General features: G+C 44.3%; 1 protein-coding gene across 1 annotated transcript; it reads right to left on the reverse strand.

The window, feature by feature from the left end:
* Positions 1-2,041: 2,041 nt before the first annotated feature.
* Positions 2,042-4,678, reverse strand: LOC147657675 (madf and zinc finger protein 1-like). The gene has a single exon (XM_086907907.1). It carries the CDS (start codon positions 4,676-4,678, stop codon positions 4,337-4,339), a length of 342 nt encoding a protein of 113 aa, XP_086764033.1. The 3' UTR covers positions 2,042-4,336.
* Positions 4,679-10,140: the final 5,462 nt, after the last annotated feature.

Raw genomic sequence — 10,140 nt, forward strand, 5'->3', positions numbered from 1 at the left:
AAAGAAAAAAACAAAGACAAACAAAGTAAAATAAAAATCGCAATAATCGCAGTCAAATCCACTTTGGTATCGTACCGATTCCCGATTCGTCGCAATTCCCGAGCCGGTATAGCTCGACGCTTTTTCTTTTTTCTTTTTTTTTCCACGTGGTTTTCCCGCCAAATTTTCCAACGATTCGCAATCAGTCCTCTTCTCTTTTTTTTTTTTTTTTTTTCCACGAAATGAATTCTTTTTCGAAAAACATCGGATCAGCGGTCGCCGATCGTGAAAGCTCCGGCAGCGTTCGATTTTAATCTTCTCGGCATAAAAAGTCTCGGCTTTTTTCCTCCTTTCCCCCCCTCTCCCCCCCCCCTTTACAAATATTAACTTACACAACACCGAACATCGACCTAATTCCGTATACTTTTTGTTTTTTTTTTTTTTTCTTCATATATTCTCTAATATTTCTCTCGATCTAGTATACCCAACTGAAGGACATCACAGAATTTCCCGATATCGATTAACCAATCAGTGTATTACATATGCAATTTGCCCACAAGCCGTCAATCATAATGTGGAATGGTGGTGGAATATTTTCTCTTTCTTTTCGTTTTTTTTTCTTTTTTTCTTTTCTTTTTCAAATCCCTGCCCTCCCTCCCGTCCTCCCCACCCCTTTTTTTTCTTTCTTTTATTCCGGAATACTTCATGACACTCGATACATATATATATATATCACAGAATTATAAAAAGTTTCCAAAATGACTAGGATAATTTTCACTAACGAATTACGTTTCAAGCTTTTCCTCCCTCCCCGAAAAAGTCGAAAAAGAAATTTTAGGAAAGCAAAGATGTTTCTGTAGATTTTTTTTTTTTTTTTCCTTCGCGAAATCGCCTCTTTTTTTTTCTTTCTCTCTCTCTCTCTCTCTGCGACTCCCCCTCCCCCCGTCCTCTCCCCCTCCCCGAAAAAAAGGAACGCATTATTTTTTTCATTTTCTTTTTTTCTTCTCCACATTATGCTTTGACCGGCCGCGGAAAAACTTCTTCTTCCCTTTATCTCAAATGTCTACAAATGTATACGTAATTATTTTAAAAACTTCCATCTTCGGAAGACACCTAAATCTAAAATCGTATTTTTCACGGTATACTTCTCGTTTCGAAGATATGTTTTGAAAAACTTCTCTCTCGTCCTTTCCCCCTCCCCCCTCTCGTTTCTCTTTCTTCTTCTCTCTCTCTCTCTCTCTCTCTCTCTCTCTCTCTCTCTCTCTCTCTCTCTCTCTCTCTTTCTCTCTTTCTCTCTCTCTGTCTCTCTCTCTCTCTCTCTCTCCGTCGCTAAAACCCGAAAAGACGCGTGCAATTTAATCTATCCTTCGCTACATATTTTCTCCCCTCTTTTCTTTTTTCTATTTTTTTTTTTTTTTTTATCCCCCGTTACTACGGAATTACTAGAAATTAGACGTAGACGTAATTTGTTTTATCATTTTTTTTTCCCCACGATAATTTGTACTTGCTCGTTTAGTTTATAATATGGCGTTTTTATAATAATTTTTGTTCCATTTTCCTTCTCTCTCTCTCTCTCTTTTTGAACCCTTCCCTCCCCCTTACGTGATAAAACATCAACTTTTGTTTCTTTCTTTTTTTTTTTTTTTCTTTTCTTTTTTCCTTTTCGTTTTTACAGTTTCGACCTCTCTGAAAAACCTGAATATTAATATTTGTATTACATATATGTCGCGCGATAAACAATTGTGTCTCAGGGTTTTCCTCTTCTCGCTTGTACGTTCGCTCTCTCTCTCTCTCTCTCTCTCTCTCTCTCTCTCTCTCTCTCTCTCTCTCTATGTGTGTGTGTGTGTGCTTCGTCGAAGATTCTAAAAAGAAAAGGGCAGGGCAGTCGATTCGACGGTGTGTCCCACACAGCGTTGTGAAATCGTTGCTCGTACCGCCGCAACACTCGCTTCTTCATCCCCAGCCCCAAACCTCTCCTCCCCCAACCCCAAATAAAAATCTTTTCTTTGGCCTAATCGGATTCCCCCCTTCCCCCTCCCCCCCCCCAGTCTTTTTCCGCTTAAAAACGAGAAAGGTGGAAAAAAAAAAGAAGTGTTGCTCGAGAACTGCGCTCTTTCTTTCTTTTCTCTTTCTTTTTTTCTTTCTTTTTCCCAAGAAAAAGCGTCCCCTCAAATTTACCTCCCCCTCCCCGCCTCCCCCCACCCCCATTCCTTACTCGTATAATAATATTGCACATTCATTCGTTAAATGAGCCGCGTGATCGCGGACGAGACGAAAGACGAAAAAACGCGGAGTGGTGATTCGTGACCGCCCTCCACCGCCCTGCCCGTTCGTCCTTCGTATTATCGCATTATCTACGTCGAGCTATATTCTTCATTCCCCTTTCACTCGTTCCCCATTCATTTATAAAACCTGAACAAGAAGAATATCATCGTTATCAATATCGTTATGAATATAATATATATATATATATATATGTATGTATGTATGTATGTGTGTATGTATATATATGTATATATATATATATATACACGAGTTCAAAATATTATTACTTTTAAAGAGTTAAAAATATAGTCTGTAATTTGCGCGCACGACGGACCTGTACACGTTTCTTCTCTTAAGAGCCCAAACTAAACTTCTCTAAACTTGCACTTTTCTAAACTTGCCCCTCTCTTCCTTCCCTCCCTATCTATCGTTATTTCCACGTTTATTACACGCGAACAATCCTCTCTAATCTCTCTCTCTCTCTCCATTCCACACGCTGGCTCCACGCTTCGCCTTCCCCCTCCTCCTTTCCCGACCCGACGTTCGACAACTTCCTTCCTCCCTCACCCAGTTTTCCTTTTTCCTTTCCCCTCCCCCCCCCCCCGAAATTTGAGCACATTTTGTTTGTAATTGAATTTCATTTTACATTTAGGCCTAAGATATCCTCCACGATATCCTCAACGATATTTCCAAAAAAAATGATATTCCGAATTTATATACCACGAATTTCATTTCCCTAACTTTCCTTGTGCGCGTGTTGTACAAACTTCAGCGACGTATACACTCATACTCGCATACCCATTCACTCATTCTCTCTCTCTCTCTCTCTCTCTCTCTCTCTTCGTCATTTTTCCAAACCCTTCTTCCTTCCTCGTCTGTGTCTCGTGTCTAGCTAAGAGATATATATATATATACTCGTTAAAAAATTGACATGATCGTTCGCGGGACTATGCCTTCGTCGGGGGGTCTCTCTCTGACGATCGACGAAACGCGTCAAACAGGCAAAAAAAAAAAAAAAAATCATATATCGACGTGGATTCTCATTCTTATGTACACTCGCGATATCACACGCGATATATTCTCCTCATCGAACGACTTCCCTCCTTCCTTCCTTCCTTCCTTCCTTCCTTCCTTCCTTCCTTCCTTCCTTCCATCCCTTCCTTTGCCCGCGTTTAACCGCGCGCCAACGTCGCACGAACGTCGTCACGCCCTCCCTCTCCCTCTCCTCTCCCCCTCAGGCCCAAAGTGACCAAGAATCATTGATCGGGGGACCGATTGTCAAATTGGGGGAGGCGTTCCCTCGTCAAAAATCCGCCGCTCGGGCTGGAAAGCCCCGTCGAGAGCTGGGATGTGGAATGTATTCCCTGTTCACGGCGAGGCGAGAGAGAGAGAGAGAGAGAGAAAGATGGAACCTCTCTCCCCCTCGCCGACCGAGGCGAGAGTCTCGTTGTTCCTCTCTTCTTCTCCCTTCTTTGGATTAATCGCAGTCTTGAGGAGAGCTAATGAAGGGGGGCTAATGAACGCCGGGGAGGAGGGAGGGGAGGAGCCGTCCTCCGATCCCGTTTCGAGCGACGAACTCAAACGAGTAGTGGGCCGACTCGAATCCACAGAAGTAAGTGTAGGTGTAGGCGGAAGTAGGTGGTGCGGGTCTCGAGTCGTCCCCGTTTTCTTCTTCCTTCCTCCCTTCCTTGTTTTTCGTCCCCGAAGGGGCGGGGGGGGAGGGGGGAGAGGAGGTTCCTCGTCCATCCAGTCCCTGGAGAGGCACAAGGAGATTGGGACGATTATGATAATAATAATAATAATAATAATAATAATAATTATAAACGGCGACGATAACTCGGCCTCGCGTTCTTCCTCGTTGCTCCTCGATGTATCCAGATGCGTCGCAGCGTCGCGTTTTGGTCCGCGAGGATCGATGACGGTGGCCGATCACGCATCGCCGCGCGAGATGATCGGCGATGGTGATGACGATTACGATGACGACGATGACGATGATGATGATGATGACGATGATGATGATGAGGATCACGGTGTTGTTGCACGGTGTCCGGGACGGGGGGCAGGCTGTAAGAAGACGGCTGTTCCGACATTTTCATTGCGGCTGCTGCTGCATCTGGGCGTGCTGCATGCTGCCTAGAACGTTCTTGATCGCCGTCGTCTTGAGCAGCCTCTTGAGCATACCGCTCGAGCCACGGTGCTGCAGGCTCTTGTGCGTGGTGAGCGAGTTCTTGGTGCGGTACCTGCGGTTGCAGAACTCGCATACGTAGAGGGTGTCCGATTGCTCGTGCTTATCCTGGAAATGACGCTTCAGGGAGTAGTAGCATGAGAAGTTGCGACGGCAGTACGGGCATTCCTGAGGCTCGTTTATACCGCCCGCCGTAGGCGGCGGCATCCGGTACATGGCAGAGGGAGGCGTCACCGGTGCTGGATGCATCCCGTTGCCCGTACCTGAAAACGTCCGTCACGCGTCAGAAATGTATTATCATCGCATTCGCGTCGCGGCGACGAGCAACAACCCTTCGTTCTTCTTTCGAGATCGAGAAAGATTTCTCTATCGGTGATTGTATCTCGATTCCATAATTTCAAACAACACTATTTTACTATCGATTCTTCTGCAATTATATCGATAACAATTAACAATTCTGATCAAAATCTCTCTCGATCATTCTCACCATCGTCCAAAACGTAAGAACGTAACGTTGTTCTCGCGCGACTGCGCGAAACACGAGTCCCCATATAAATTACGGGACCCCATATAAATGTATATATATATATATCTCGAATATCTCGAAATAGGGGGAGAAGCAAGTATGTATCGCGCGAGTATCGAGGAGTATCAAGGATGTCGTTTATCGGTCGTTTACAGGGATTTCGTGTTAGAGACGTGTTAGAGACGTGCAACGAGTGCAACGGTGTGTTTTAGTAATTAGTAATCGTAGGGACCTCGAATGCAGATACAACAATCTCCTCGTTCCATCCTCCTCGAGACGACCTCGCCTCGGGGGATTTTAATTCAAAGGCTGGGCAGCTGTCTCGGGATCAATTAAGGATTAAGCTTTTTCCTTCTGCCTCCGATCGATAATATACATCGGATGGAATTGTAAGCGATATTCCATGGGATAATAATATCGTTAATTGACCGAGTCGTTTGATTAGTCGAGATGAAGAGGAACCAAAACCACCATGCCAGACCGCGTTTTCCGCGTGATATGATCGTTCGTTCGATTCCGTTCCCGGTTAGTTTCCCGGAATGAAAGAGAGAGAGAAAAAAAAGGAAAGAAAAGAAAACAGGGACGAGTTAGTAGCGAAACTCGCAGAAGTGTGTTGCATCGCATCGTGCAAATAAAACAAGCTGCGATCGTTTTTTTTTTTTTTTTTTCTCCTCCTCCTCCTCCTCCCTGAATAATGATGAAAATTCGCTAGTGCGTGCGTGGGTTGATCGATAAATCGTGCTTTCTTGGTTAGTTGGATCGAAAATCTATTTCGATTTTGTTCGGAGAAAAAGAAAAGAAAGAAAGAAAGAAAGAAAGAAAAAAGAAAGAAAATGAATCGAACGAGATATACGGAGAGGGCATCATGCAGCGACAATGAGAAGAATGAAAGAGGATGATATCGGCGAGAATTACGTCGATTCGAATTTCTCGAAGAAAAGAAAAGAAAAGAAAAAAGAAAGAAGAAAATCTTCGACAGTTTGAAAAAACGGATCGACGATTCGTCGACGATCGATCCACCGTTTCGAAAGCGTGACATTCCGTTGTGTTAGAAGCTGTAAAACATGAGCGTTAACATTCGAACAAGGTACAAATTCAGCATGCACATACGTGAAATCGAACATCAAGATGCTAAGAAGACTAAGAAATTAAAATAGAAAGAAAGGAAGGAAGGAGGGGAAATTTGAGAAACCTAAAAAAAGAGGAAAGATAATAAGATTGAAACGAACGATCACAGAGTTACCAGAGTCACAAGACGTACAAAATAATAACAACAACAACAACTACAACAATAACAATAACAACAATAATAATAATAATAATAAAAAAGAAACGGAAAGAAATTAAAAGGAAAGAATCAAAGGGGGAGGTGAATGGTGTGTTAGTAAGGGAACAACCTGAAGCGCAATTACACCCTGGAATTACATCGTCTTTTGGTCAGCGAGATTTTAAAAAAAAAAAAAAAAAAAAAAGAAAACTCGACCCTATATAATAAACAACAATATAACAACCCCATTACGATCGGTCAATTGAACGATTTTCTCCGATTTTTCTTTTTTTCTTTATTATTTTTTTTTTTTTTTTCTCCTGCTCTCGTGCCTTCTTCATTCCATCGCCGCGAACGGATGAAGGACGCATCTCTCTCGACGCGTCGATCCCGAGTCACCGACGTAGAGGAGGAGGGGGAGGAGGGAGGCGGGGGGTATAACGGAGCGGCGAATACCGGAAGAATTGGATCGGCGACCGTACGGTACCGAAGAGAATGAAGGACGACGGGAGGAGAGGAAAGAAAAGCGGTTCTGAACCAGGATTGGAGGGAACGAAATGACGCTGGGACGAAACGAAAGCTTCGGGCCGCAAGAGGAGGATGTATAAGACAAGCAGAAGAAGAAGAAGAAGAAGAGGAGGAGGAGGAGGAGGAGGAATAAGGGTCGAACCACGTGGGGAGTGGTTGGGACCGGTTTCTCTGGCATGCATTTTCTCCTCGAAAGAGCGAAGAAGAAGGAACGAGGTTGAAGCCGAGAAATCGCGGAACGACTTGTTACGCGATTCTTCCAACTCCAGTGGAAGCAGTGCGGATCAGAGGCGTGAGTAAAAAGGGGTGGTGAAACGAGGAGAAGAGAAGTGAGGGCGGAAATGTGGCGTGAGAGGCGATGTGTACGGTTGTTGCGGTGTAGATGAGAGAGAGTCTGCGTGTCCCTACCTTATCTAAACCTTCAAAAGAACTTAATGTCAATGTCGCCGGGTCTGCTCTTATGATAGGTATATATGTGGGTCATCAGGGAGTTACGCGAGCAATACACCCGCTCGCAGATGACGCATCTGTACTCCTCCTGTCGCTCGGCGTGCTTGTCGGCAACGTGGCGTTTCAGGGATGCTTTGCTGCATAGCACCTTGCCGCACAGCTGGCAGGTGAACAGCTTCTTCGCTGACTGGGTGTTCAGAGAGTTCAAGGTCAGCCCCGGCATAGAGGTGAGCACTGAAACACAACAATGCACCTCATGCAGCTGCAACCGCCACACTTAAAAACCCTATCCCCCATATCAAACGATGACGCAAGCGATAATAAACTCTTCTTCTAGCTTACTTTCCTTCCTTCCTTCCTTCCCCCCTTCCTTCTTTCGTAGATTCATCCCTACATCACTCGCTCTCCCTCCTTCGTGTTCCCGCATTCGTGCTCGTATTCTCTCCTATTTAACCGCGCGATAAATTCGATAATAATATTGAACGCTTGCGAACGTTGAAACCTCGCGGAAATTCGAAAGGAACGAATATAATTCGAGCGCGGGGGGGGGGTGGAGGGGAGGTTTCCGTTCTCTCTTTTCTGGAGGACACGGAAGGAGATGGAAGGAGGAGGGAAAAGAAAGAAAGAAAGAAAGAAAGAAAGAAGAAAAGAAAAAGGAATCGTCGAGAGAATCTCCTCCTCTCTTTCTTTCTTTTCGACGATGCCTTTTCACGCGCAGCTACGAGGCTTCTCTCCCTTCCCCCACGCGAAAAATTAAATTCAAAGAAGAACGCGGCGAAGACTTCCGCGGTCGGCCAAGTTTTTTTTTTTTCTTCTCGACTCGCGAGCTCCCTTTAAAAACGATCGCGTCCGCTCTCTTTTTTTCTTTCTTTCTTTGCCGGGGAAAAAGAAGAGAAACGCACAACGGCGAAAACAATCGTATCGCGACGTCTTCACCGCGACCGATCCTCCCTCCGTGTTGGCATTCGAGCGCGACCCACCCCAACCTTTTTTGAACATCGGCGGGTATTTTAAACGGGGTATTGAGAGATTCGAAGGAGGAAGAGGGGAGGAAGGAGTGAAAATGGACGAAGAAAAAGAAAACGGAATCGACGAGGCACGAATTCGACGTGCTCGAGGTGCATTTCGAGAGGAGGGGGTGTAAAAAGAAAGGGGAAACTGTTCCGAAATGGCCGAATGGCTTTGGGGGAGGGGGAGCGAAGTAAGAACTTTCAATGGCAGTTTTTTTCTTTTTTTTTTTTTTTTTTCTCTTCCTTCTTTTTCACTTCATCGAAACCTCCGGTTCGACTGAAACTGAAAAAGTCTTCGTCGTGCGGATTATAAGACGCGCGGGCATAAAAAAAAAAAAGAAAAAAGAAATAAGCGAGCGAACGAGACTTCTTTGGTCCCGATGTGCCATTAGTTCTTCTCTGTATGCATATATTTATATATGCACGCGGCCTTGGTGTGCGCAATTCAGATAAAAGTGGATAAAGATTGAACGAAGGGGGAGGGAACGGACGAGCGAGGGGTAGGTTGAAAGAGAGATAAAAAGGAGGGGAGAGAGGGAGGAAGGAAAATACTTGTACACATACATGTACAAAGTATTGAGGAACGAATTGCATGGACACGGAAACGAATTAAGCGATATATAAGAAAAAAAAAAAAAAAGAAACCGCGCTCGGTTCATTTGTGATGGCCGCGTTAATTAAAAAAAAAGATCCGGTCAGACTGGCGAAGCCTTGTACGCTGTGTGGTATACAACTTATTTACGTATATATATATATATATATATATATATACGCGTGTATCGCGGCTTTTATAATACGGTATCTGCCCTTTTTTACTCTTTCCCCTCCCTTTCTCTCTTATTTTCTTTTTTTTTTTTTTTCGTCTTCCTTCTTCCTTCGCCCTTTAGCCATCGAACGCGAAACGGAGGCGAGGCCAACCCCTTCGTTCAATGCCTTTCGCTGGAAAAAAAAGAGCTTTTTATCCAATTTCTCGGGCCGCGTCTCGTTAAACTTGAAGCAAAAGAAATTGTGAACAACCTCGCTGATGAGGTCGTGAGGACGAGGGAGTAGGATTTCGATGGAAGTGAAATCGTGGAATCGTGTGTTCGTGAAACGCACACTCGTGCGAACACGCGTATATGTTACACGCGTATATATATGCATGCACGCTCGTACGCGGGGAAGTGTACGCTTGTAGGTACGAGCGAATGAGAGGAGGGAAGGGGATAATAATAATACGAGAGGAAGGTTTTCGAAAAAGTGCGTTCGAAAAAAGAGAGGACGGGTTGTTGTGTACAAAAATTGCGCACGATCTTATATATATATATATATATATACATAATGTGTGTATATATATATATATTTATAAGAATACGTAATAAACACTTTCCACTTTACTCTGGACACATTTTTACGTACGCATCAATGCGTAATACCTCTCGTTCTTTTTTTTTTTTTTTTTTTTACGGATCACGCCTTCTCTCTCGTGACAAACCTGACAAACGTGAGGAATTGAATGGAGAGAGAGAAAAGAAATAAAAAAAAAAAAAAAAAAAAAAAAACAGAAGAAAAAAAAATGTAAAAAAAAAAAAAAAAGTACACGAGAAGAGAAATAAGGGAGACGACGAGGAGGAAACACTGAGCATTCTGGGTGACACTTAAAGCATGCAATTCCAAGTAAAACGTAATAATATGCGTGAGCCTGGCGAGCGGCGTGGCGGCTTAATCGTTCTCTTTTCGCACACTGTGAACGGCCCTCGTTTCTCTCACGGTCGATCTCGTTCGAAGGTATCGAGAATGCGTGTCGCCTCTCGGAGGGTCCCTTGGCTCCGCAGCACCTGTACTGGTATCGTTCTCTCTCCCTCTCTCTCCCTCTCTCTCTCTCCCTCCCTCTCTCTCTCTCTCTCTCTCTCTCTCTGGCCGCGATGAAGATACGTGTGCGAGACCAACT

This window comes from Apis florea, unplaced genomic scaffold (genome assembly GCF_048593485.1).
Source record: "Apis florea isolate Af1SG1 unplaced genomic scaffold, ASM4859348v1 contig_2989_pilon, whole genome shotgun sequence".
Classification (NCBI taxonomy): Eukaryota; Metazoa; Arthropoda; class Insecta; order Hymenoptera; family Apidae; genus Apis; species Apis florea.

Bases quoted from the DNA above. Each gene is read 5' to 3' on its own strand.
- LOC147657675 (XM_086907907.1), bottom strand. From the start codon at position 4,678: ATGCATCCAGCACCGGTGACGCCTCCCTCTGCCATGTACCGGATGCCG.